This window comes from Crocodylus siamensis, chromosome 15, assembly GCF_052110815.1.
Source record: "Crocodylus siamensis isolate JL-2025a chromosome 15, ASM5211081v1, whole genome shotgun sequence".
In the NCBI taxonomy this organism is placed as follows: Eukaryota; Metazoa; Chordata; order Crocodylia; family Crocodylidae; genus Crocodylus; species Crocodylus siamensis.
The window spans coordinates 14,891,795-14,917,861 of NC_143409.1; the positions used below are offsets into that span (position 1 = coordinate 14,891,795).

At 50.4% G+C, this 26,067-nt stretch overlaps 2 protein-coding genes across 6 annotated transcripts; one reads left to right on the top strand and one right to left on the bottom strand.

Moving 5' to 3' along the window:
• Window positions 1-2,794: 2,794 nt before the first annotated feature.
• On the bottom strand, window positions 2,795-8,861 carry PEX11A (peroxisomal biogenesis factor 11 alpha). 3 transcript variants are annotated; one of them, XM_090029182.1, is made up of 3 exons: window positions 8,737-8,861; window positions 6,841-6,956; window positions 2,795-5,019 (listed from the first exon to the last, which is right to left on the bottom strand). In XM_090029182.1, exons 1-3 carry the CDS (start codon window positions 8,859-8,861, stop codon window positions 4,451-4,453), a joined length of 810 nt encoding a protein of 269 aa, XP_089885308.1. In that variant the 3' UTR covers window positions 2,795-4,450. The 3 variants fall into 3 exon arrangements, with proteins under 3 accessions (XP_089885308.1, XP_089885307.1, XP_089885306.1); XM_090029181.1 differs by lacking the exon at window positions 8,737-8,861 and adding an exon at window positions 7,037-7,230; XM_090029180.1 differs by lacking the exons at window positions 6,841-6,956; window positions 8,737-8,861 and adding an exon at window positions 7,037-7,237.
• WDR93 (WD repeat domain 93) lies at window positions 8,838-26,067 on the top strand. Of its 3 annotated transcripts, XR_016439345.1 has the most exons (17): window positions 8,838-9,104; window positions 10,071-10,266; window positions 11,672-11,736; window positions 11,867-11,949; window positions 12,961-13,093; window positions 13,687-13,725; window positions 14,778-14,865; window positions 15,928-16,111; window positions 16,521-16,591; window positions 18,000-18,086; window positions 18,708-18,839; window positions 19,488-19,704; window positions 20,400-20,460; window positions 21,063-21,219; window positions 21,330-21,399; window positions 22,267-22,447; window positions 23,502-26,067. XR_016439345.1 is itself a non-coding variant. In XM_090029178.1 (16 exons), the coding sequence occupies exons 1-16, from the start codon at window positions 8,838-8,840 to the stop codon at window positions 23,599-23,601; spliced, it is 2,061 nt and encodes a 686-aa protein (XP_089885304.1). In that variant the 3' UTR covers window positions 23,602-26,067. The 3 variants fall into 3 exon arrangements, 2 of the variants coding, with proteins under 2 accessions (XP_089885304.1, XP_089885305.1); XM_090029178.1 differs by lacking the exon at window positions 21,330-21,399; XM_090029179.1 differs by lacking the exons at window positions 13,687-13,725; window positions 21,330-21,399.

The window sequence follows — 26,067 nt, forward strand, 5'->3', positions numbered from 1 at the left end:
GGTGAGTTTTAAGGGTGGCAGCTGTGCCTATGTTCACACGTGTGAGAGACAGCATGGAAGTAGGATGGTGCTTGTTTGACAAACCTAACAAATGGGCAGTGGAAGCTGGCTATGATGAGGTGGGAGCAGACTTCTGGATACTAACAGAGATAATGAGGAGGGTGGGAAAAGGCTGGGAAGGGCTTTGAAAGTGTAGAGGAGTCAACTATGTTTGATGTAATACAGAACAGAGAGCCAACGTGGGGATGAGAAAGTAAGAAGGGGAGGGCTTGGTAGGGGGGAGATTACAAGCTCTTTTGAACTTGTATTGGGCTTGAGCTGAGAGTTAGGCTTTTATGAAGAGATGGGAGAGAGAGGCTGAGATTTTAGTTAGGACAGAAGGAAATGGATATAGAGTAGAGAATCTCCCATAGTGACGGTAGTTGGATTTGTATTTGCAGGTAAGATTAGCCACAGGTAAATGCAGGGGGAGATTGCTAGGAGAGGAACACAGTTGATTGGACCAGAAGCAGCTGACAGGTCACAGGTGATGCTGGTTTAGAAATGTGGCTTAGGGGAACTTACTGGAGGTTTTCCTGACAGTAGTTCAGTGGAGTGCCAGGGGTGGTTACAGGTCTAGAGATTTGGGGCACCCCAACTGAAAATCATACCTGAAAAGATAGTTCACTGTTGTGTGTGTGGGTTGTAAACTGGTTAGAAGGGGACAAAGCTAAAGACAATGTTGCTGGATTGGGATGGGTTTAGTGGGAAGTCATAATGAGCAAGGATAAGTTTGGGTTTGTTTAATGCCTCTTGCAGGAAGTAAAGGGTACAATTCACAGACACTGAGGTGGAGGGAGAGAAGAATGGCAGAGAGGATGGAGAAATAATGAGAAGGGGCTTAGAGATGCGAAAGATCCAGGGAGCAGTAATGGCTGATAGAGGCAGAAATGTTGTTCGGAGACAGGATGCTGTTGGGTGCTTTAAACCACCTGGCAGAAGACAGGGCAGGAGGCCATCGGCCACCCTAACAAAAGCTCCTATTGCTAAGTGGCTGATTCATGTTTTCAGTCCCCAGCCTAGCATAGAAGCTGGAAGCATAGTGCAGGCCCCTGAAAACTCACAGTTCTTAGGCTCCCTTGAGCTGGACAATAAAAGAGGCATGTGCATGCATGCGTATGTGTACACACACACACACACCCAGGGAGATGGTGGGGGGAGTGGATAATGAAAGAGGCCAGGGAGGCAGGGGAGTAGATGACTCAACCTCTGCGCCTTAGGGAAAATACCACCCCACCCTAAGGAATCTCAGGAGCACAGGGACTAAATATTAATGCTCCACCTCAGGCCTTGCAAGCTGGCTGGGCTCCCACCCCAAATGGAGGTGAAAAAGGAAAGGCAGTGAAACTCTTTGCAAATTTTCCAGACCAGCCCTAGCATGAGTCACTTGTCTCCAGACAGCAAGGCAAAGGGCAGTGGCTGCTCTTCTGTGCACTTGGCAATGGAGTTTTTCTTGGATCCGGTGAACCATGGTGAAAGCACCACTGACCCCTCAGGAGGGAACATGTGGCTGATCCTCCCGCCCCACTGGCTTTAGTTTGGAGCTGGCAGACAGCAAGACCTCTGCCCTGATAATGCCTTCATACTTCATTGCTTCCACCCAGACATGGGGCAAAGGCCACTTGTGTCCCTTCATCCATCCCCATGCTTCTGCAGCGCAAAGGCCACCTTGCTTCACCTCCAGTCCCAAACACCTGTGTGCTGTAAAGCAGCCACTGTTGCTCACCCTGGATCTCTGAGACTAGGAGATAGATCTTGGTGGCTGACACCAACAGCCTATTTTTAAGGAGGTATATCGGCATACTTCCAATACAGCTGCATGCAGCTAGTAAGTCTGTTTTAGCGGAAGGGGAGCAGGAGGGAAGGTGTGTGGGGTAGGGGTGGGATTAAGGCCCCTGAGATGAGGGAGGAATGAGGCTGGCACTGCCCAACTAGGGCGGGACACAAGATGGAGCCATGGCTTGTCTGGGGGTGTGGGGGGAGGGTGGCTCCTGCCCCTGTGCGCACCCTGGGAGGGCATGGGAGGCGTGTTCCCCTGGATCTGTGCCAGAGGGGCAGGGTGGGTTGCAGATGCAAGCTGAGGCCACATTGGGCTGTTCCCAGCATGTGCACAGGGTGGGGGAAGAGGAGCTACAGGGGGGCTGCAGCCTCCCCAAATTTTGCTGTAGCCCCCTCCCAGTGCCGCTGCCTGCCCCGAGCGCAGCCCAGGCCCAACCTGCCCCTCCCCCCACATCTGCCAGGAAGAACCCAGCACAGCCCTGGCCTCAGCCACACCTGTAGCCCCCCCACAGATCCGATATCGGACCAGTGTATCAATGCACCTATCCAAGACCCAGCTAGGCAAAAAAAAGTTTAAATACAACACCAGCATCCAGATGCAGCTGCTGATGTAAGTCACAGTGCCTGTGGGCCAGAAGACTCCAGCTCTCGTGACCTACTCTCAGAGCACAGGTCCAGCTCTTTTCCATTTAACAGCATCTGCCTTGGTGCCTTTCATTACAAGGGATGCCAAGTACCTGAGTTATTTTCATCTCCCACCTCCTTCAGATGTGAAGCTGGACTCATTTAAAACCCCAATAAGTCTAATGGAGCTTTCCTTGATGCCCTTAAGACAACTCTGTAATCCCACTGCCAGGCAGGGGCAGCACATCTTTGCTGGCATTGTCCCTTTTATAAAACAGGGGTGGAGGGGGAGAACTTCATCCCCAGCACCTCCCAACACATATCCTGATCTACAAACAGACCCAGATTCAATCTTATTTACAATTTATTGCTTGTGTTTTCCAGATACAGTACAACAGCAGCAGCAGCAGCCACCACCCTTATCCAGCTGGTACATGGGAGGTAGATAAGGTAAAGGCACTAAAAGGATTCTTTCCATGTTGTTAATTCTTCAGTTTCATTAAGCTACATTAAGGTGCATTAAATTGTAGTCTCCAGCTGGGAAAAGGAATGTTATGTCATAGTTTCTAAAATCCACTTAAAAGGTTTCCTCTTCCATACCAGGAAGCCTCAGGGAAAGCCTGGCAACCCACCAGCCTGGCTCCCGGGTTTCAGGTTTCCCATCAGCCCCAGCCCTAGAAGGAGAAACACTAGAGGTTGGCTCAGCCTTGCACTATGCCCTCTTGGCACAAGAAGGCAGCCACTCAAGCTAGAAGCCACTTCAGTAGTTTACTAAGTTTTCCACTATATTCAGACTCTAGTCAAACCCTAGCAAAACAGAAAGCAGTTCCAAGGCCCCAGAGAGATGAGGTGCATACCCAGGAACCTCCCAACAAAGAAATCAGGCCACCATTTAATTTCCAGCAAGGAGACAAATATTAGACCTTTGGAGATCCTGACTGCTCAGACCACCATGCTAGGATTGCTGGTGTTTATGGATGCACTTTCACAGTAAAATGGAGGTTGCTACAGGTCGTACTTTAGCCACCCTGCTGCAAAGCATCCATCAGCCTCCTGCTTCAAACACTCCCAGGAACAGTCACATTTCCAGCACTTGAGCAATGCCAGGTTGGTAGCTGTGCATACTGGAGTTTGTGGCTCATCCCTAGCCTGAGCAGCACTGAGGCTTCCCTCACACAGGCCCCCTTACCAACATGCCCCTTCTCAGACCTAGAAGACCCCTCTGGAGCGGAATCTGGATTGCACGACCTGAGCAAGGTTTGGCCTTGCACTGTCAGTAGTAAGGCCAGATAGGTGGTGGATTCTGGCATGTGGACCCTTATTCACTAGGAGCGGGATCCAGGCCAACCAACTTATTTTCAATGGTGTCCATGTTATATTATTTGATAGTTCAACTTTTCAGTTCCTACCAGATTGAGCTGGACTTGAACTGATGCCTAGAGATGGTAGGCTCACTACATCCTATCCTTTCACAGAACTGACTTTTACCTAAGCTAGTGGAAATATAGCCCCAGAATATTTCTGATGCCAACATGCCTGAACATGCTAGACACAGACATTTGATTATATAAGCCTCTGATCACTGAATTCTACCCATCCAGTGCCAGCACCATTATTTATGGCTTATATATTAGTTGCCCATGTAACAATTTAACACCACTCTATTCAAGTACAGGAACATATCCCTTCTCAAGCAGCAATCTCTCTGAAGAACAGCGTGCGACAGAAATCCAGAGAGATTTTTTCTTAGTCCTTGCTCCATCTCTTCCTTCTCCCGTCTCCTCTCTTGTGCAATCTGCCACAGCATTAAGCAGTTCCCCACCTGCAAGGATGCCCTGGATGAAGAAAAAGTATAACTAACTCTTCCACAGATTAGCCTTTGAGGCTTTCCTGTTTGAGGAATGATTGTCAAACATACTTATTCTTTAAAGTGCTAACCTAGGAATAAAACCAGGCAGAGAGACTGAGCTGTCAGCTCACAGAGCATGACCACACTGCTCTCCAGTCATTACTTCAGCTTCAGATGAGGCCTTGCTATCGTGAGGATCCCTACCAAGGAGGAGAGGAGGCCACAGAGCCCAATAATTCCTGGGTTGGTCTTGTAGATGCCCAGGCGGTCCAAAGGACTAGAAAGATCACAAAGGTTCTTTGCTGTGTCTAGCAACAAAGGAGGATGCTTCTTCAGTGTGCAACACAGCAGGAGAAGAAATGGTTGTGACCGCCGTTCAGTTTCCAGGCAGATCAGGTCCTGGTCTTGTGTGTCCCAAGGAAAAGAGTTCTCTTTTGCCTTCTCCTTTTCAGCAGCTTGTTCCAGAAGCCAGGAGATCTCATATAAATCCCTGGTCAGATTCATTAGCAGTGAATAGTAATAGCACTTAGTGGCCCAACTCCGCCACTTCCATTTGTATATGTGAGGGAGGAGGCCAACGCTCTTCAGCCACAGGACTGTGTCACAGATGAAATACAGGGCACGGGTCAGGTTGGAGGCCGTCAAGCAGATGCGGGGTATCGGGTCTGGCAGCTGGATGGTTTGCCTGGCTGCTACTATGGCGTGCACCATGTTGCCCAATCTGAACACTGCAAGAGAACTCAGAGGTTAACACAGCGTGCTAGCTAACGTGCATTTCTAACAGATGCAACCTGTAGGGAGGAGACACTACGTACTGCTCTGGAATACAACTACATCTAGCTGTATTCTCCAAAAACTTACCAAATCCTCTGGGGATTTGTACCTTCACCTGAGGTAACTTTTGAGTTCACAGAAGTGAGAGACCACAAGTAAAATAAAACACCTACAAGAGATATCGTGCAGTTCTCTTGGTATACAACAATAATAGCCTACTCCATCCCATGTGCTCTAGTCTTGGCATCTCTACACAGCTCTGCTGATGTCCACCCTGCCAAAGTGATTTAGACCAACTGCTGCTACTTCTGAGCCTTTCCAGATTTATTACTACCAATTACTACCAAGTCCTGTGATGCCAGTGAGATAAAGTAGACAGAGGCCCACTAAGCTGATTTCAGCTCTAAACTGAGCAGGTTTTAACTCGGATCTCTCACAGGGAGAGGATACTGTACTAATCATATTTCACCTCTATGTTATTCTGGAAGGCTGAGGATTCACTTTCTGATCACTCTGAAAACTCAGCGTTTCCTCAGCCACATCTTTTTGCAGCTTGTTCCCGCCACACAAAAAATATGGCCTTTCATTGCTGCTTCTCATAAACCTGAAGGGGCTTCCATATGAGGAGAAACTAAAGAAGCTCAGCCTATGCAGTTAAAAAAAAAAAAAGACACGCTCAAGGGGAGACATGATAAGGGTTTACAAAATACTAAATGACAAAGAGAAAGTAGATAGGGATTTTATTATTTACACTCTCATACAATACAAGAACCAGGGGCCACAACATGGAACTGGTTAGTAAATTTAAAACTATCAAAAGGATGTCATTAAAATGTGGGACTCTCTCACACCAGATGTTGCAGAAGCGGAAGAATTATTTTAACATAATTTGGGTTTGTTAAAATTAGTGTGTCAACAGTTTTCAGTGCCTTCATTTTCTCCCCCTTAAATTTAAACAAACAATGTAAGGGAAGTACATGTGAAAATGTACAGCCAGTACACCATTGCAAGTATTCCAATTAAAATAATTTCTTTCCACATAAAGCTTTGACTTTGTTTGAATAGAACAGTTAAACCACATTAAGTGTGCTGCCTTTAATTCATATTTCAGTTTAAATGTGTGTGGCTATTGGGACATAAAATGAACACAGGGGTCCTTTTTTCAGTTTTGTGTACTAAATGCAAGTCAAATAAACACGCTAAATCAGATCCTGCTCTTTTTAGGGCATTGGAACATTTTCCCAGAAAGTTTTCCCGATTCAAATTTTTTTGGAAAACCCACATCTCTGGTGCCTGCACCCCAGTCCCCTACGAGTTGCTGTGAACTGAAGCCAATCACAGAAGATGCTTTCAAACACAGCTCCAGCCTGCTCAGTTTTCAAAACCCAGCTGGGCATAGGGCAGCCACCCTAAACGACATCCAGGTTTCCTGCTACCCTGTCCTCTGTCGATACAAAACCCAACACCTTCATGCCCTCTGTTTTTCTCGTCAAGAAAGAAACGGAGGACAAAGGCATCCGGATTCTTGTCAAGAGAAAAACAGAAGACATAAAGGCATCGGGTTTCGGATGGAGAGAGGACAACTGGACTGTCCCCTCAGCTGTCCCCACGGGAGGGGGCCGGACCGGAGCTCCCCTCCCTCCCGGCAGACCGGCTCCTCCAGACCCCCGCGGACTGCAAGGGGCAATCCCCGCCGAGGGTCCGACCTCACCTCCTCCCCGCTCTGCACCAGGGTCCCCCCCGGACGAGGGGAGCGGGGGCGCGGCGGTACTCACGCTTGCGGCCGGAGCTCATGCTGGCCTCCAGCTGGCGGAGGGCGGCCCGCGCGGCCCCGGGGCCGGCCCGGCGCTCCAGCACGTGGCCAAGCAGCATGCAGGCGTACTGTGCGGCCCTGCAAGGCAAGCACACGCGGGGTTGGGGTCAGGGGCGGGGGCGGGGTCAGGCCGGCCGGCGGGGGCCACTCGCACTCACCGGAACAGCCGGTCGCGGCCCTGCGTCTGGTTGGTGAAGAGCACGAAGGCCTCCATGCCGCTGCCACCGGGCCGGAGCGAGGGAGGGAGGGAGCTAGCGCTCCGCCCCGGCGAGGGGAGCCCGGAACCTGCCGCCCCGGCCGTTGCTTCCGCCCGGCGCCGGCGCCGGCGCACCGCCGCGTTGCCATAGCGACCGCCCCGGGCCGGGTGAGCGGGTGTGCCCCTATTCCCTTCCCCTCCCCAACGAGGCTCCTCCGGTCCCGAGGCCTGCCTCCCGGGGGCTTTCCAAGGCCGGGGCTGGCCCGCGGGCCCCGAGCCTCCGTAGGGGAGGGCTAACCCCGCTGTGCTCCCGGCTCGTCTCGGGGTCACCTCAGGTGTGGCTGCAGCAGGACATTCCTCCAGCATCCCGGCATGCACCTCTCCCAGCCCCCCAGACCCAGAGCAGGGGTCCTTTCCGGCCCCTCACCGGGCAGGCCATAAGTATCCTGCGCCTCGAAGTGCGCCAGCTCGCGGCACGTCTGGACACGGCCTGAGCGCGAGGTGTATCTTCACCCGTGGCGCGACCCTCCGGGTCCGACTGAACTGGGCAGGTGCTCACCGGAGCTGTATGTCTTACTCTAGGGCAGGCCCAAACCCCGTAAATCTGCAGAGCAAAATCAGACCCTTTATACCTGCATATTTGGCCAGGTGGTTTTCCGACTGGCAGGAGAAAACCACTTTCTTGGCAGGGGGTGGTACCCTGACCGAAGTAATGCATATTTAGCCTCCCACTTGGGGATTTATTTTTTTTGTTTTAAATTTTCTGTATTCCCAGCCAAATCAAGTCCAAATCCGCAAGTCAGTCCAGAACCATAAGTGGCCATACTACGGACAAACATCTTCCACCACCATCTGAGGCTTCAGATGTTGTTAAAACCTTTGGCGGGCATCCTACTTGCAGGCCCAGACCTGGAGGCTTGGAGTTCGGATGCCCCCAAGTTTTGCTTGCCCTCAGCCATAAAGCCCCAGGAGCAAGCTACGGAGAAGTCTCCCATTTCCATAGAGTGAGCGTAAAGCCAAGGTTAACTGCATCACCTATGCGGGTACTATCCAATTTTACAGCAGCGTGGTTTCCCTGGGTACAACTAGGAAGCCATCGTGGTGATCACGGTATTTCCCCTAGGTGAGCACAGGCTACACTTGATCTGAGCCTTCAAGAGGCCAGGAAGCTAATACATAATTACTCTCCCACTCTGCTTCTAGTGGGAAGATCTTGGCTATAGGCTGACTTTATGGCAATGGGAGACTTCTTCCTAGCTTGTTCCTGTGGCCATATGGCTAAGGGCAAGTGAAACTCAGAGGCATCTGAACCCCAAGTGTCTGGGCTTGGGCCTGCACGTAGGATGCTCGCCAAAGGATTTGAAAGCATCTGAAGCCCCAGGTGGGGGTGAAGGATGCTTGCAGCTAGTAGGGCCACATACAGTTCTTGAGTGACTCTCAGATTTGGAATTGATTTGGCTGATATGACTTGGGATACAAATAATTTTCCTTAAAAAAGGAAAAAAAAGGTGGAAGGTACCTCCCTGTCACCACCAGGGATGTGAGCTGTGAAAGCCAGCCTGGCTGGTAACAGGGAAGAGAAGTGAGGCCTACAGATCAGGAATGGACAGGAAGTTGTAAAGAGTTCTTTATCTAGATGCTAAAATCTGTTTCTTCCATTACCTTATGAACATATTCATTGCAGGGTTGTGCAGTCCTCGCCACTTGCTGTGGTTACTGTGTGGATCCTCTGTTCTGTACAGTACATCTAAGAAGGCACAAAGATGCCCGTGTACATCCGGAAGCATCCTCTCGAGATCCCTCTGCCGTCTGAAAAGGACTGGATTAAAGAGGATGAGGAGGAAAATTTCTTCTTGCAAGATCCTGATCAAACACTTGACCAGTTGCCTCAGCCCTTCCGGATGATCAATAAAATGGTGAATCTGGTGTTTGACCAGGCTTTGGAAATCATTGAGCAAAGAGAGGCACTCCGAGAAGCACAGAAACTGAAGGTGCAGCCCACGCAGTACATGCCCACAGGTGACTTCAAGGTACAGAAACTCCTCACAGTGCAGGGAGCTCTTGGCTCTGCAGTGGTATTGTCAAGCAGTGTGTTGATTTTCTGCGTCCTTTCCTGTCTGGTTCAAATTTGTGGGAGCCCACCAGCATTTCCCTCTCTCTCAAGCCTTGTTCTGTAAAGCTATAGATCCTAAGATGTTTTGGCAGGTTGTTCTTCAGAGTCTGTCACCACACCGCCCTGAAACAGGGCAGGCAGCTGTTAAACTATATCAAACCCACTCACAACCTCTCTGCCTCAGGGTGACCCCACCCTTGCTTACCATGGAGAGGTTGATGAGTCAGCTGGAATAATGCGGACAAACTCAACTGTGATTTAAAATTATACCTTAGAAATGGTTTAGAACAGAATAGCTGCATGGTGTGTAGGGACTTTGTGGGCTTGCTGACCAGACTGCCAAGTCTACAGTGTTTACGTTCTTGCTGTAGGCTGAAGTGGGTAGGCAAATGTGGGAAGCTCTAGAGGAGAGGGAGGACGTGTGTACAAATATCCTGTAATCCCACATTTTTCGGCAGACTTGCTGAACATTCAGGGCTGACTGAGTTTCTCTTGCTCAGGGCAGACTCTTGCCATAACTTCACTTGACTCTAGTCATCTCAAGAGCATAGAGATGCTAAGCACCCCCTCACACAGCTGTGTTAGGGAAGGACTGAGTGCTGTTCAAAGGTGCCTCCAGATTGAAGGTTTCTGTTTATTTCCAACCCCCTTAGGGACAGGGAGGCTTCATGTGTTGTCCTTCACCTTTGACATGGGGGGGATCTCTGGTATGTGCAGGCTCACATGCAATTTTTTTGCTCCATGTACTGCAAATCATTCTGACTTGATCTGGGATCTGGAGCCTTCACTGGAGACTGCCACATGTTGCTAATGAATCCCTCTGTCAGGATAGTGGCTGCATATGTCTATTATGGTTCCTTCTCTTTGTTTTTCCTCTCCACAGGTGGCAGGAAGAGCCAACTGCTTGGCAGCATCTGGAAAAAACATCTTTGTTGGGATTTCCACAGGACTCGCAGCCTTCAGCGCAGCTGACTGTAGGCGGGTCTGTGCCTGGGAGGCAGCCAAGCTAGAGATTTGTGCCATCCGTGCCTCAGACCTCGGGAATGAGAACCACGTCCTCATTGCTTTGGATGAGATGGGTCCGTGCCACACAGGCTTCTCAGAGTCCTTTCCAGAGGGAGGGATTAGGTACCATAAAGAGATGGGTGTCACAGGGTGGGAAACAAGCATCCATTACATAAAAAGGGCTAAAATAGGAAGGAAATACATGTGACCAATAAATATAATAGAGGGTCCAGCTGCCATGGAGATCAGATGGTTAGAGTGAGGATGGCCTTATAACTTTGTGGCAGAGGCTGGGCGTACAGGGCAGCAGAGCTCTCAGTGCCTCTCGTTATTCTCTAGTAGGATCCTGGGCCGTTCAAGGAGCAGTGTTGCTGAGCCTCAAAGGAGACCCTTTTCTATGGAGGTCAACATGAGGCACTATGGGGGTCAAGAAAGATCTGTTCACTTCCTGTGGAATCTGCTGGCCTCACTGTGTAGTGACCACCTGTCCTGTTTTACCATGGATGGTTCCAGATCTCAGGGCTGTGTCCCAGGGTCTATGCATAGTTTTTGAAGTGAGATTTTTGTTCCATATTTGAAAGAAATATCCTTGGGTCAGTTGGTTCCTCACCACTACTTCCTCAGAATGTCTCCTCAGTACCAGGCAGCATCTCCCTCCACAGAGGGAGCAGTGTGGTGTTGCCTGGTATTGTATCAACCTGGTTATACTGGTTCCAGTTCTTGAGGTAGCTGTAACATTCCTCCAGAGTGGCAAGCCATCATCATGTGTCAAGGCTATTTAGCTCTACCTCTCAGAAGGACCAGTTAGCTTGCCTGTGGCACTGTACTGAGGTGAGTACACTAACCAGTGGTACAGTGAGGTCTGTGGAGCATTGTCAGCATAGCCTGGGTTTTCTTCCCCCTAGTTGGCCACTGTACTTCACTGAGCCATCCAGGGATGTAACAACCCTAGGAAGGCTTTTTAACCTCTGATGATTGAATCCAGTCTAAAAGCAATGTCCTTCAGTTTCCTTTCCTTTAGAAGGGAGCTGGATCTGAGTGGATCCCTTTGGTGCATGCTGCATCCCTGCAGGGCTCTCCAAACTAAACTTGTCCATTCCCAACCAGAGATGGGAGTGGTGTGAAATGCCATCTGCTAGGAGTTACTAGCAAAGCTACTGAGTCCCCAAATTCCCTGGTATTTCAGTCACTTGTGATTATCTGCTTTCAACCCCGTTGAGGAAAAGTGTGTCATAATGATTGGAGATCCTCCTGTTTCTCCTCTCCCACTTGAAGACCCTTCCTTCTGGGAGGAGGGCTGGATACAGGTCTCTTTGAGGGGAAGAAGATGCAGATGAGTCTCTTGAGAACCACAGATGATGCCTAAGGCTACCAACTCCTTGAATAAGCTGTCACTGCAGTTTTGTCAAGACCTGAAATTACTCCCCACCCCATTCCCTCTCCTTCTATCCCCTTCTTACCTTTGTTTATCTTTTCCAGGATTTGCCCATCTCTTTTATTTTTCCAAGGACAGCTTCCTTCTCATTAAAGTCCTAAATGAAGTGGTAAGTCATTGGTTTTGGCTATGACACTTGAGGAAAAGCTACTGTGGAATAAGTGATTATCCTTCAAGAAATACTGACCGTACTTCAGCAGCCAAACCTTCCCTGATGTCTGTGGTCCTTTGTTTGGCAGGAAGATATCAGCAAGCGAAGCACTTGTGAGGAGGTGGAGCTCTCCCGTGGGGGCAGTTATGCAGGTGTCCTGCTGCAAGGCAAGTCTCAGGGATTGCAGTTTGTCAGACACTGGGTGCTAGGCTTCCTCTCCCCTGATTCAGATGGGAGAACAGCTCAGAGATGCTCTTCACAAACTTGCTACAGCAAGCAACCCTCACCAGAGTGCAGGGATTTCCTAATTGCAGTGTTCTCTCTTCAGCGCATCAAAGCCTGAGGGAGCTCATGTGAATAGGCTCCCCCTCCTCAACAGGCTCTCCATACCCTACCACAGGGCTCTACTGGAACCTGGAGGGCCACAGCTTAGAGAAACAAAGCATGTAACATCCTACGGCAGGGGTGTCAAAGATACAGCTTGAGGCTGAATCTGGCCCGTGGTGCTGCCTGTGGGTCTTGCCTGAGGGCCACAGAGTGACCTACAGACAGCATGCAGGGTGTGCCAGATGGCTCCACACTGCAGTATACTAGAGCAGCAGAGCTCTGTGGCGGCAGCTCTGGGGGTTGTGCAGCACAGCCCTGGAGTGGAAAGCAGAACCAGGCCACGTGTGACACCCACTCCAACCACTCCAGGACATGTGCAGGATGCAGAATACAACGTCAATCTATGGCTCTGGTCTGGCCTGTGGACTGACCCTGCACCACTCATCCAGCCTGTGGGGCTGGATGAGTTTGACACCTCTGTCCTGCAGGGAGCCAGCAGGAGCCATATAACAGTTTTCCCCAGGGATCTCAGTTCTTTTATGTTGCTTATTCGCTATATTTTGGGGCTGTGCAGAGATACAAGCCAGACATGGATGCAGGGCATGTGGAGATGGGCTGGTGTTTCTGATACCAATGATGACAACACAGGACCTTGGTGGAAGGTCTGAGGCCATGAGGAGGATGAGTGGGTCATTGAGATATGGAAGGCTTCAGGGAGGAAAGATGGAGAATAATTTTTTATGCAAAATGAATCCAAACCCTGCTGTCAAGTGTGTATGACAGCAGAGGCCTCTTGCCTAAGAGACCTTTCCTCCTCCTTTCCAGTTGCTCAATGCAGTTTCCCAATGCAGGCAGCACAGAAGCTTGGCTGGAGATCTACCGATTGCCTAAGGATTCCTGGGAGAGAGAGGCAGAAAATGCCCCAGGGGCTGCAGCTGCAGCAGCTCCAGCTGTCCAGGAAAGGATGTTCAGCCAGGCTTCAGAAATGGTACAAAACATTTTTTGTCTCACTAAAATACCTTTTTGTTTGCCCTTTTGCATCCATCACTCTCCTCAGCCCTCATCTCCGCAGACACAATGACGGCATGTTTCAGGCTGAACGGGTTTGTCAGTAGCAGGAAAGAACATGTGCTTGGCGGTTGCCAGTGCTTCCCATCCCATGTTTCACAATCCCGTTTTGATACTGAGATGCTCCTATTACCCATTAGACAAGTTTTCCGGGGGAGTTCATCAGCATTCCATGCCCTCCCCACCCTGGAATTGCTACCTCCTTTTCTCATGAGGGTGGTGCTAGCTGGGGTCCCCCCCAGTGCAGGAGGTATTCACGAAGGCCTTTTTCCTCTTTAAGGCCCCTTTGAACTACAGGAGCAGCCTAGAAAAGCATTAGCATAGGCCTGATATCTCCAAAGTGTGAGACAGTAACCATTGATTGTCCAGTCTGGGGCACTCTCATTCAGGTTTATTTTCCTGTTCTTTGCCAAAGAAAAGGCCAGCCTGTGTCAGCCTCTCAGGCTTAGGCAGCAGGATCACCTTGGCCAGTCCATGTGGAGTAACCACAGTCTCCTTCTGTTTCCTTGGCAGAAAAGTCTGGAATTGCAGAGAGAAGGTTCCGCAGAGATGGTAATAATAACGAGTGAGACTGTCCTATGCTGCCCAGAGGGCTTGTAGATAAGGAGTTGGAGGTTGAAACCCTGGACCTCTCTGTCAGGGAAGAGCAGTGGGAACCTGGGCCACCCTTTTTGTCCTGAGTCTCTGGTCGATCCATCCCAGTGTTTGCCTGGGTTAATTCAGATTAGTGCTGGGAGTTTAATGGGAACTGCCCTTCAGCACTATCCCCTTGGCCAGCTCCTTTCTCCTCAACCCAGAGATGGCTCAATCCTAAAGTCAATGAATGCCCAAGTGTTCCCCCTGTGCTGCCCCCTGTGCTCATGTTGAGAACCCAGGCTCCCTCCCCTTCTGTCTTGCATGCAACTGGCTGCTCAGTCTGACCACTCCCTACAGAGCCAAGTCTATGAACAATGCCAGGGCAGAGGGTAGGAAGAGGATGCTGGTCCCCAGTTCAGGGTAAATGTCTGACTCCCCATTCCTCTCAGCCAAGCGTAGAGGGGATCTCCTGCTATTACAGGTCCTTTAGAGCCCAACCTAGTTCTTGCCTTCAGCAGCACCCTCTAAAATTCTTATCCTGCCCCTCTATCTCTGGAGCCTTCATCCTTTATGTGGTGCTCCCAGGGTTGTGCTGTACTCAGGGGCATTTGGGGACAAACATCTAGTGGTAGTGACTTCTTTAAAAGGTGGAGCATGGAGAAGAGGAGGTGCTGAAGGAGGAGCTGAGGTCTGAGAGCCAGAGGAAGCAGGTTGCCATGCAGCTATGCATATTTTCCTCCCAGTGTTTCTGTTCAAAACCATGGCCTTTGCGTCCCTCAGGCTGCAGGAGTATGGCCCTTGTAATATCACTATGACACTAGCTGGCTGAATAGAGGATCTCCATGAGCAGTGTACTGGGTGCTAAGCCCTGCAAACCCTTCCTGCAGGGAAGCATCTGGTTCCCAGGAGAACAGTAGGGCAGGGGGTCAGCTGTAACAGTTTGCCTAGTGTTAGTTTGAGGCAGCACAGGCTGCAGACAGGCCCCTGGAAGTACCCATGCTGAGGGCAGTCTTCCTCTCCCATTGCAGGAGACACGCATGTCTACAAGCAAGTTAGGTGCCAGGCTGAGTCACCCCATGCTGCTGCTGAAGGTCAGGCCACCCAAACCCCTCTCAGGTCAGCATTGTTCTCTGTGCTTTGCTTTGGGCCACTTCCTTTTGGTGGGGAAGTGGGAATTTCCTTGAGTCGGATGAAGTAACAATGCCTCTGTGTCTGTGTAGCTGTATAACAGAGAAGGAGAGTTACAGTAAAGTCCTTACTGCCTCCTCCCTTGCTCTGGTCTGGAGATCATTACAGACCCTGGAGTGGGAATAGCTGCTTAGTTAGACACAGTAATAATTCATCACCTTTGTGATTTAACAGTGATTATTTATATAGCACTGCTGTCTGAAGGTCCCATCCCTGACCCAGCACTATGGCAATGGGTTCTGCACATAGATGCATGTTGGGCTGTGCATCTTTTCTCATGCTCACTCACTGACCTCTGTGGCCTTTCTTCCCCTCTGCTTTGTTACTGAGTCAGCTTGGTTGTCCATGTGCCTGCCCAATCTCAGCTGCACAGGAGCAGAGAGAGGGGTATGATAGAAGAGAGCAGAGGAAGGCAGACCAAAGGGGGTGAGATAGCAGGTAGCCACCTTTGAACTGGGAAAGGAGCTGGCTCCTGGCAGTGAATGTAGAACTTATGGTGGTTACCGGCTTTATCCTGGCTCTCAAATAATTGAGAGCAGCCCCAGGCCTCCGTGCTTTGGTGTGCTCCTCTCCCTTGCCCCAGTAAGAACATGCAGTGACCCAAAGCTGAGTCTTTTGTGGGGAGAAGGTCTAAGGAGGACCTGAAGGGAGTAGTCCCTGTGCCAAGACACTGGCAGGGAAATGCAAGGGGCTAGCAGTGTAGTGCTGCTGTGCTCTGAGTGTTTTCAGGTGAGCCCCTACCTTTAGCCAATCAGAAAAAGGAATGAGAACATGGAAAATAGCATAAAAACATGAAATCTATATTGAAACATCCAGGTGACAGGAGATGTTTCCACCCATAGGCAGAAGAATAGGGTCTAGCCTCCTACATCCATGAGAAAGCAATCACACTTACAAGGGGTGATGATTAGATATACCCCAGAGTTTCCCAGGTCCCTGTCGATTCTGCTCCTTCTAGGCCTGTCACTCTGCTTTATGACCTCAATCCAGGAAGCATATTTAAAAGTCCACTGGATGCCTTAATGAAAATTGATGATGGCAGTGTACTTGGTTTGGGACACAATCACATGATTAAGGACTGCCAATTGGAGCAGCAGGATGCAATCTTTCACAGCACCTTCAAAACATACCTGGAGAGAGACAGTGAATCTGACAGCAAGGAGGAGACTCCCAGGTGAGGAGAGGGGAAGAACCATGAAGGCCCCTGCACCCATTCTTGGCACATCTAACATTTCAGCCATAAGTAATCCTAGGAGTTTCCATTCTATATTGCCACCTCTGGGGCACTTCTTCACTCAAGCTTTTAACTAGGGGTCTGTAGCTGCTGCTCAGATCACATCAGGCTCCTTATGCCTCTTATAGCATCTTTGCTGACCAGAGATCTGAGACATTTTGAAGGTTGAGAATGGAGAATGAGAATCCAAAATATTTGGGCACCACTGCTGTAAATCGTGGCCTGCAAATTTAGCTCCCTAGTCCCCAGGCATGAGGGCCCAGCCACCACCACTCCTGGTCACAGTAGGTTGCTGCCTGTTTATCAGCATAATTCCATTGCTTACACCGATGATCTCTTTCTTTTCCAGACACACTATGTTTCATTTTATCTTGCCTGGTCGGATATTGCAGATGGGACCTGAAATCAAATTACAGCCAGGTACCTGAAATGGGTGGAACATATTGTTAACCCATGGAGCTTCAAACTGATTCAGGAATTGCTAGGACTAAGAACAGCATCTGCAAGGACAAGAGTTAGGGTGAAAATGCAAGGGCCTATCATTCCTTTTGTCTCAGGCCTAGGCAAATGACCAGCTGGGGTTCATAAGAATTCCCTCCTTTCTCTGTGTTATATTATTACAAAAGGAAGGATTCCTCTTCTCCTCTGAAGTATCTGATATAGACCACCACTGGAGACACAATGCTGAACTAATTGGATACTTGGCTGCTGTTGATATGGCAGCTGCTGAGGGTCTCAGCATAAGTGGCATAAAGTATGACTCTGATCCAGCCACTTACAGGATGTGCCGGGGGGAGATACTAGTACTTACTCCCTTGGGGCTTTTTCTTTGGATTCAGCAGTGAATCTCTCTGTCCGTCCGTCCGTTAGTCTGGTGTTCATGGGATTTGCTACATCAGCAGTCTGTATTACTTGGAGAGCTGCGTCTTCCCACTGTCCTGGTTCTTCTTGGTGATGGGGATGAAAAGTGTAGCAGGTGCCAGCAAAGCTATCTTTTTCTCAGAACAGGCACAATCCTCAGTGTTCCTAGAGTACTCAGATGTTTCCCAGGGCACTTTGTCAGGGAAGCATCTGTGGACATCAAGGAATACTCTGAGTGTGGGGATGGAAGGGAGACAAACAAGCATGAGGAGAGATGAGAGAGAGGATGGAGTGGGGCAGTGGTGAATGCGGGGAGAGGCCCCACAATCCAGTGTCTCTGCTGCTATGCGATTCTGCTTTGAACTCCTTGGTCCTGCTGGTTTGTCTGCTGTGGGATTCTGGAATATAGCAAAGCAAATATCTTCCCTCATACTTAACTGCTTGCTGCTGGTCAAGCAAGTCAGCATGTGGCATCAGCATTGTTTCACACTGCATGGCCCAGACTGCCAGGAAGCTTGGCTCAGACTAGGAATTAGCTGCTCTGAACCAGCTGGCACTGGGGTTATATCTGTAGGAGGTGGGTCAAGGGACAGTATTTTTATACCACTCCACTGCAAAGCCTTTTCCATTCTTGGTGGCTGTGGTCCAGCAGGGCTGCCTGGGTCATTTCTTATACTCAGAGTTGCTGTGTGTTTGGGGGCAGGGGGATATAACCTGTCATCACAGGCAGGGCAAGGAAAAAAATCATGGGAAGAAGAGATTTTACTCTAGTTCTGGCCTTGCCTGAACAGACTTCAAGAAACATGGGATCCAGACAAGCCTTCTTCAGTGAAAAGCCCTGGACCAGCTGCTGCTCAGGGCTGGGGCTGATTACACAGATGGCTGCAATGTAGCTTAGATCCCTTCTGCTGCTCCCTTCAGGTTTAAGGAAGACCGACTTTAGCTTTCTTTTCTTCCCCTTTTCCAGAGGTCCCAGCTGGTATCAGTGTGCACTGGAGTGGAAGCCACAATCTCTGTCTGTATTTACTGACCCGGCCCCTAAAGGAGAAAGCAGGTAAGAAGACAAAACCCCACTCCAGCCCTGATGGCCAAACTGCTGCTGTAGATTTCAAAGAAGAATGACCTCCAAGTTTCCCTGGCAGGGAATCTCCCAATCTTTCTCAGCATCATCCTGTGCTTTCACAGAAGATCCCTGCCTGTGATCTGACCTTTCCCAGTGTTGGTTCTGGGATTTCTGTACATCTCTTTGTGGGCTAAGTGCTTGTCTTCATGGTGGTTTGCTCCCTGGCATCTTGGGTTCTGAGTCATTCATTCTCACAGAGACCTATAAGCAGCAGCGGAATCAAGCTAGGTCAGATTTAGATGAGGGGATTTCTACCACACTGCAGGGAGGCTCAAGGGCCATTTTAAGTCTCCTGATGCAGGAGGAGACTCATTCTCCATGACCAGCAGGGAAATGGGGAGGAGAGGAGCAGGCCCTTTATCTGATGTGTGCCCTTCTGGTCCAAGGGGGCAGTTGGATAGTGAGGGCTCCAGGCTGCTCAAGGGGCTCCCAGAGAGGCAGTGTTGCAGTGTGACTTCCTGAATGGCACCCACTGTGCTCAGGGGCTCATGGAGTGGGGGTTCTGTGTCTTCCTGGAAATAAGGCTTTCTCCAGTCACCACCTTCCCTCTAGATACTGAACTGAAACCTGATGCTGTCTGGCCATGTGCAGCTCTGATCACATGCTCAGCCGTCAGCTCCTGCTCTTCTTACTTGGCTTTGGCATGCGAAGATTCAACAATAACTGTCTGGAACAACCGTCTAGGTGAGCTGTCTTGTGGATGGGAGCCAGTGGGACGCTGGCTGGGGCAGGGGCTCCCCAAAGGTGTGCGAGTGGCAGGTCATGGATATGGCTCCAAGAATGCCTTCTGAAGGACTTCCAGGTTCAACAGTTTCCTGGTATGGGTGGTCAAAACCTCCCATGTGGCCTTAGCTGAGTAATGGACTGTATTGTGCTGCACATCTTGAGCTGTTTCATTTGGGACTAAACTATCTTCCAGGGTACCCACAAAGTTCGTGTGCATTTGTTGGGTGTGAACTGCAACATCTGGGTTGATTCCCCGCCTCAGCCTAATGTCCACAGAATGCTCCCTCAGGTTGACATCACACGCCAGAACATCTCTGGGGTTGTTGTAATGTCACCATGTTGTGGGATTAACATGTTGGATGACACTGGGGGCTGAGTCATCTGCTGTGATACAGAGACTGTCCCAGACAAGAGTCAGAGGTAGTAATCTCCATGGTGGCACCTGTGTAGGCCACAGCTGAGAAGGTAGCAGCTGTTTCATACTGAACTGTAGGTAGGAGGAATGGTCTTGGCCCAGCTCATAGGAGTGGGGCTATTTACATTGCCAGCCCCTGTGTTAACAAGCTGCATATTGTTACTAGTCATGTGATGCTTGTTTCTCCCCAGGAAGCCCCCTAGGTGTAACTGCCCTCCCTGAGGGATGCCTGATCCGCAGCATCCACTTCCTGCCGTGTCTTGCTGCCCCCAAGGACCAGGGGCTCTGCCCTAGCGGAGACCCTGCCCACCCCAAAGTGCAGCTCCTAGCATTGTGTGTGGATGGATCTCTCCACCTGGTGGCAGCATCATGGACTGGACAGTCCAACACAGTGCTTCTGGCAGGCAGGTGAGGTGGGCACCCCCTTGTTCCCTTGACAGCTGTGCAAAGGCCAGATATCCTGTGTCATCTGAACAATGTGCAGTTCCCAGTAAGTTCCTCTCACCTGGAGGGGGAGACTCCTTCAACTACCCGCAGGAATTTGCTGTTATCAGTGACAGACAATCAGTTAGAGCAGCCAGTGGTCCCAGTGCCAGCATGAGGCCAGACTGGGGGCATCTCCTCATCGTCACAGGCAGTGACACAGGCTTATGGAGCCACTAGCATGGCTGTCTTCTGGGCTGGTTTGATCTAGAGCTGATTCCCACCCAGCTGTGCTCTCCCCAGTACTTTCTCTCCCCTCTCTTTCCCAAAAGAACTTGCAACTGGAAGCAGGGGTGGAGTTTCCTGCACTCTCTGCCAGAGTCCTGGGCTGTTGGCCACCTGCCAGTCTGAGGTTGGGGAGCAGTGCCAGTTTCATGGTTCTGTTACTGCTCTCCTTAGTGGGCAGGTATACTCACAAGGGGCTGCACTTCTGCACCCAGCCACGGCAGAGGCATCCAGGCACAGACTGTAGGGGGGTTCAAATGCAGTCTGTGCTTTGTTGGTAACAGTAGCATGGCATGAGCCCCATGTGTGCCCCTATGCCATGTCCTACTGCTGCTGCTGTCACTGTGCCTATTAAAATGCTGAGTCTACATCAGAAGCTCACACTTATTTTACAGGCCAGAGGATCCAGGTCAGACCATCAACACAGTGGCACCCCTTCTCACCTTCAGTGGCACAGTGAGTTTGCAAGCCCCTGCCAAGGTCCTCTGAAGAGTGTGAATGTATAATAGGGCCTGGAGTCAGAGTCATGGTTAGGCTAATATGCAGAGAGGAGTGAGCTGAGCAACTAGACCTGTGGTACCTGGGACTGAGATGAGAGGGATGACCACAACAGAACAGTCTCACTGCTGGAAGATCCCTGGTGCCGAGAGGCTTCAAGGGAAAACACAACCCCAGACAGTTATAAACTAGAGCCAGAGACTGGAGTTGTGTAACCAGCAGAGATGGACAGATGCTTGGAAATAGGCAAAGCAGCCTTGAGAGTTCAGTCCTTAGGAAAATAATGGGTGAAAAACACCTAGCTAGAGTTAGCCATTAGTCAGCAGGCACTGAGCAACCTGGTTCCAGGCTGCTCTGTCACCCACCTCTATTTTGACCAGTAGCACTCCCGTTGTTCCAGGCTTGGCCTCCCCCACAGCTCACTGCTGATATGCATAGTTTCATCTGTCCTTACTGTGAGTGGTGGGACTCTCACTTCCATGACTGGCCTAATATGAGGAGCCTGCCAGCTCCAGTCAGCCATCTTGTGCACTGTTTTAAGTGTCCCTTTGGTATTTCAGGTGCTGGTGTTCTCCCGGGATGGCACAGTGTCCCTGATAGACACAGCCATGCTGCAGACCATTTGCCACTTGGTTACCCCACCCTCTTACACAGTAGCATCCCCCTGGCAGCCAGTGTTTGCCTTGGATACTGAGAACCAGCACCTACTCCTCCAAGGTAGGGAGTGAGACACACAAGGGCACAGGTGCGGGCAGTTAACTTGGTGGATGTGGGAATGGGAAGGGGACTCTTGGTCTCTATTGCTTGTCAAGCTGGTGGTTCCTCAGGAGGAGAAAGTATCTGCTCAGCCTTCTTGCAGCAAATCCTGAAGTCATGCCGCCATCCTGGAGCCTTGAGGTTGGTCAGTGTTTGTGTGTGATGTCTGTGTGCTATTGTCTCTGCATGCAGAGAGTGGTGTGGGCAGTCCCTGCTTGCTCTACTGGAGTGCACAAGGACTTAAAGCCTCACTGCTGGGCTCTAATCAAAGTGAGTGGCTCAGAAGTCTGCCTGCTTCCTTCTTTGCCTGCAGTCTGTCCTTGGGCACACAGGAGAGGGGTTAGGTGGAGATGGCAACCCCAGACTGGAGTTTGGAACTGACTGAGTGCTTGTATCCTTCCCAGATGGCTGGTGCGGGGGTTCTGAGCCTTACTCAGAGCGCAGGCCACCGGCTACTTAGGAGGGTGTTTCATAGACCCTCCCCTCCATGCCCACCACTTGTTCCTCTTCCCTACCTGTTTGCCACTCCCTGCTGCAGCTCTCTCCCACTTTGGCACCTACAGCAGTTGCCTACTGATAGAGCCCTCCTCAGAAAGACCTGCTGTATTAGTAGTTTCTCCAGAAAGATGTAGCAGCAGGGAACAAGGAGTGCTCTGGGCCCAACCAGCCCTGTACTAGCCTCTAACACATGCTCTGGAGCTCCACTGCTATAAGATCTGTGCTGACAGATTTCTCACCAAGCCCTGGCCATGCATGTTTCTCTGACTTAGTGGCCTGCTGGGAACTGAAGCCTGTTTTTCAGTTGTGATGGTGTTGGCACAAAGCAGACTCATCTGAGGCTGTTCTCATTTCTCCTGTTTGAATAACTTTTTCAGAGCAGCTGTCAGGACAGGGTAATTTGCCCAATGCAGTTGTGGCAGCCTTTCTCATTGTCCCATGCATAGTAAGGCTGCAGAATATGCCTCACAGGGAGGTAACGCTCCTTGCCCTCTCATCTCTGCTTTCCAGGGCAAGAGCAGCAGCAGGCAGATGCTGTGTCACAGGCCAAAGACAGTCAAAGCACCATCTTCCTCTTTGACTTCAATTCCCACCCGCTCAGGGATGTTTTCCCAAAGAAACTGGAGTCTCCCCCGGAATCCCTGCAGCACCTGCCATGGGACAAGAGATGTGACATTTTCCTGCGCAACAGGTGAGGTCTTCTGACTGGGAAGTCTGGAAAGTTAGAAGCTGGGGCTTTGCCTGTACTCGCATTAGGGCAGTTCCTTGTGCCACCTCAGGATGGAAATGCTGCTCCAGCTATGGCTAGGATGAGCTTGGATCTGTAAATGATTCCCTTTCCTCCCACTCATAGTCCCATGGCTATATTTCATTTAACACACATAGTGGGAGCTATTACCTTCTGGACCACACACAGCATAACCTGTGCCTGGCAAGTGGACTTGCCTTGTGTTGTCACTAGGTGGCATTGTAGTATCTCTTGTTGTTGTTCCTTGAGCTGTTACTTTGGGAAACCTATGGTCTGATCCAAGGAAACCTTCCAGTGATGCAGTGGGCCCATAGCTTGGGAGTTTGAAGTACAGCAGGTGGCTGTGGGAAGGGCCTCATAGACTGCTTATTACCTAACAGTGTTCCCCAACTCTCCTCTGCTTCCAGCGCTGAATCAGGGCTCTGGCTGGCTGGCTGTAGACGGAGAGGTGCTCATCTCATATCACTGCCTGTGTTCCTCTCTTGAAAGTTCACAGAACTTCCCCGAGAATGAGATTCTCATATCATCCTTATACTATAAAAATGGGGGAGGCAGGAACACCTCCACCCCCTCAGATTCCTCTCTTATTCAGAGCTTATGCCACCAATCTCAGTTTAGAGGGATGCGATTCTGGATAAACACACACTGGGCCTTTCTCTATGCATCTGAAAAGTCCCTGCTGGGCATGCGCGCAATAATTTGACTGTATGCACTGTGCACACAGCTGTGTGAGGACAACTGTAGAGGCTGTAGCTCATTTTCTAGCCCATAAGAGCCCAGATGTTTGTGTGCCCTAAATGGTCTGTGAAGGTTCTCTGCATGGTGATATACATCTTTGAACATGTGTGTTTTGGAAGGGGGTATTTCATTCACACAGATCTATTCTAAACTGATTCTGTGGAGCCACACAAAGCTAACTATGTCCCGGTCAGCTGGGGAATGGGGTTTGAGGTGGTGACAGGGGCCACACTAATGGCTGGGTTCTTCTCTGCGTTAGACAAGAGCACTTGCTGGGGCTCAGCCAGCAGATGCCGGGATGCTGGAGCCGGTTGCAGAAGTACGCGGCCACCCTTCAGAAGGAGAGACAGAAGAAGTGATTTGCAAGGGAGTAGCTATGGTCAGCCTTCCAATGTGTGAACAGCAACTTTTCATTGTAACTCATCATAGCCTCCATCTTGAGGCAGCTCAATGCACAGATTGGCTCCTGGCCTCCTGCCACACCTGCTGCTCAGCCTGCACCAGCAGCTCCTCACCCCTTGTCTATAGCCATGGCACAACCAGGCATGAGCAGTGTTGTTGGGCCAGAATCATAGCAGAGGGGTCTCTTCTCAAAGCCAGCCAGCAGGTCAAGCAGTTGAACTGGAGGATTTGATGAGTGACTGAGATTCACAGGGTTCTGGAAGATTGGCTCAGCAGCAGCACGTTGTTACCAGCAGCTCAGTTGTTATTAAACCCTGTCAACAAAGCCGTCTGTGATTGCATCTGCGTCTGGTGTATCACACATTTGGCTCTCAAATGCAGCTCTGCTTTTGTACCACAGCCACTTTGGAACTCCCCAGCAGGTCTCACCACCCTACAAGCCTGCTCACTGGAGCAGGTACAAGATGGGAACCACAGAGAGTCCAGACATTCTTCAAGCTTCTTTGACCCAGGATGGGCAAACCAAGGTTAATGCTAATGCCACTGCTAGCCCTAGCCTCCAGCTGCTTTTCCCAGCCATCCGGCAGCACTGCCTAGCACTAGTCTCACCGGGTTCAAGGTTGAGTTTGATCTTGTATCAGCTTTGAGGTTGGTTAGAGCTCCCATCTTGTTTCCTTACAGCCATTCTGGCCCCACTGGATAAGCAGGAGGCTGCACAAGGCCTTCATGTCTGGATTCCTTCTCCTGTCATGTTGTCATGTCAAGAAAAGAAGTTTTCCTCACCCTACAGGGCTTCTTCTGTGATGCTGTAGGTAGGGAATAAATCGTTGGACTTGAGTCTTTTGGGTGCTTGAGATGGGCAATGACCTCCTGGCATGTCCAGCAATTCAGACTCCCCTTCCAGGAGCCAGTGGAGATGCTGGTTAGTGACAAGCACCTGAACCTGGGTACTGCCCTTGTTGACTAGCTGACCATATTCCTAGCTCTGCTTTCTGTTCTCAGATCGTCAACTCCATGCTGGCTGTCACTGGCCGTGATTGGGGTTGGCCTGTGCCTCTGATCAGCACTTCTGCCTGGACCCAGCAAGGGCTCACTGGACATCAGTAAAGAGAAGAGGTCACTCAGGATAGGGGAGACTGGCAGGAGATTCCTATCAGGTACATGGAGTGGGCAGTGCTGGAAAGTTTTGCTCAGCCTGCTGGTTGTTTTGCTGTGGGAGAGGCTGAGAAGAGCCCAGTGTTCATCAGCTGACTGTAAGCAGCAGAGAAAGCTTAAGAGGATGTCTTTTGAATTTGACCCCAGTTTGCTTTCCTTGTGCACATAAAACTCCTGTTGCCTTCCATGGACTTTGGATCAGGCCTTAGTTGTAAGGCTGTATTTTCTAGGTGTTAGCCAGCAGGGCTGAACAGGAAGGTCAGGGGGCATGTGTACCAAGCACTGATTGCACCCACACAGTGGAAGCCACCCTTTGTGAAAGGCAGCACTGCATGATTTCTTCACCATTGGACACTGCTGCCCCAGTCACCCTTGGTGCAGGGCTGCTTGTGGGGGCCTGTGCAGACTCCAGCAGGTTTTGACTTTGCACAGGAAATCTGTCCCTTTGCAGGCAGCTGGTGTACCTGGAGTGGGGATGACAGCTTCCTCCAGGCAAGGAGGTGGCAGTGACGCTTCACAGTCCATAGCTTTAGATCCTAAATTCTTCTCTTTCATTTTGCCTAGTAAATTCAAGTGGGGGAGCTATGCTTTGCTTGAGTAAGGACCGCTTCATTTTGCCTGGCACTGACAGAACTTGTGGTCCAGTTTAACCCTTGGCAGACAACAGTGCTGCAAAATGCTAAACATGGACCTCTGCCAATACAGCTCCTCTTGGGCTGGCTCCCTGATTCTGCATGCCAACAGCAGCATCACAGCTGACAAGGTGTCACTTTGCAGAGGCTTAGCAATTCCTGGAGCCACTCCTTGCCCTTCTTGTCAGTTTTCTTTTACACTTAGTTACAGCTCATCATATGCGCATAGTTTCATAGTTGGTGGGGTCGGAAGGGACCTGCAGAGATCATCAAGTCCGACCCCTGCCATGGGAGGAAAGAATGCTGGGGTCAAATGGCCCCGGCAAGGTGTCTATCTAGCCTCATTTTGAAGACCCCCAGGGTAGGAGCGAGCACCACTTCCCTTGGAAGTTGGTTTCAGATCCTAGCCGCCCTGACTGTGAAGTAGTGCCTCTTGATATGTAGCCTGAATCTACTCTTCAGTCAACTTATGGCTGTTATTCCTTGTTACTCCCGGTAGTGCTTGGGGGAACAGGGACTCTCCCGTTGCCTGCTGGTCCCCCTTAGCCACTTTATAGATGGCCACCAGATCCCCCCTCAGCCTTCTCTTGTGGAGGCTGAAACAGGTTCAGGTCTCATAGCCTCTCCTTGTAGGGC

Coding starts and splice junctions, on each gene's coding strand:
- PEX11A (XM_090029182.1), bottom strand. CDS start 8,861: ATGCTTCCGGATGTACACGGGCATCTTTGTGCCTTCTTAGATGTACTG. Junction 6,957..8,736: donor GCAATGAATATGTTCATAAG/GTAATGGAAGAA, acceptor CTTGCCTTGCAG/GGCCGCACAGTACGCCTGCA. Junction 5,020..6,840: donor CATGAGCTCCGGCCGCAAGC/GTGAGTACCGCC, acceptor GTTCTCTTGCAG/TGTTCAGATTGGGCAACATG.
- WDR93 (XM_090029178.1), top strand. CDS start 8,838: ATGCCCGTGTACATCCGGAAGCATCCTCTCGAGATCCCTCTGCCGTCT. Junction 11,737..11,866: donor TTAAAGTCCTAAATGAAGTG/GTAAGTCATTGG, acceptor TTTGTTTGGCAG/GAAGATATCAGCAAGCGAAG. Junction 13,726..14,777: donor GAGAAGGTTCCGCAGAGATG/GTAATAATAACG, acceptor CTCCCATTGCAG/GAGACACGCATGTCTACAAG.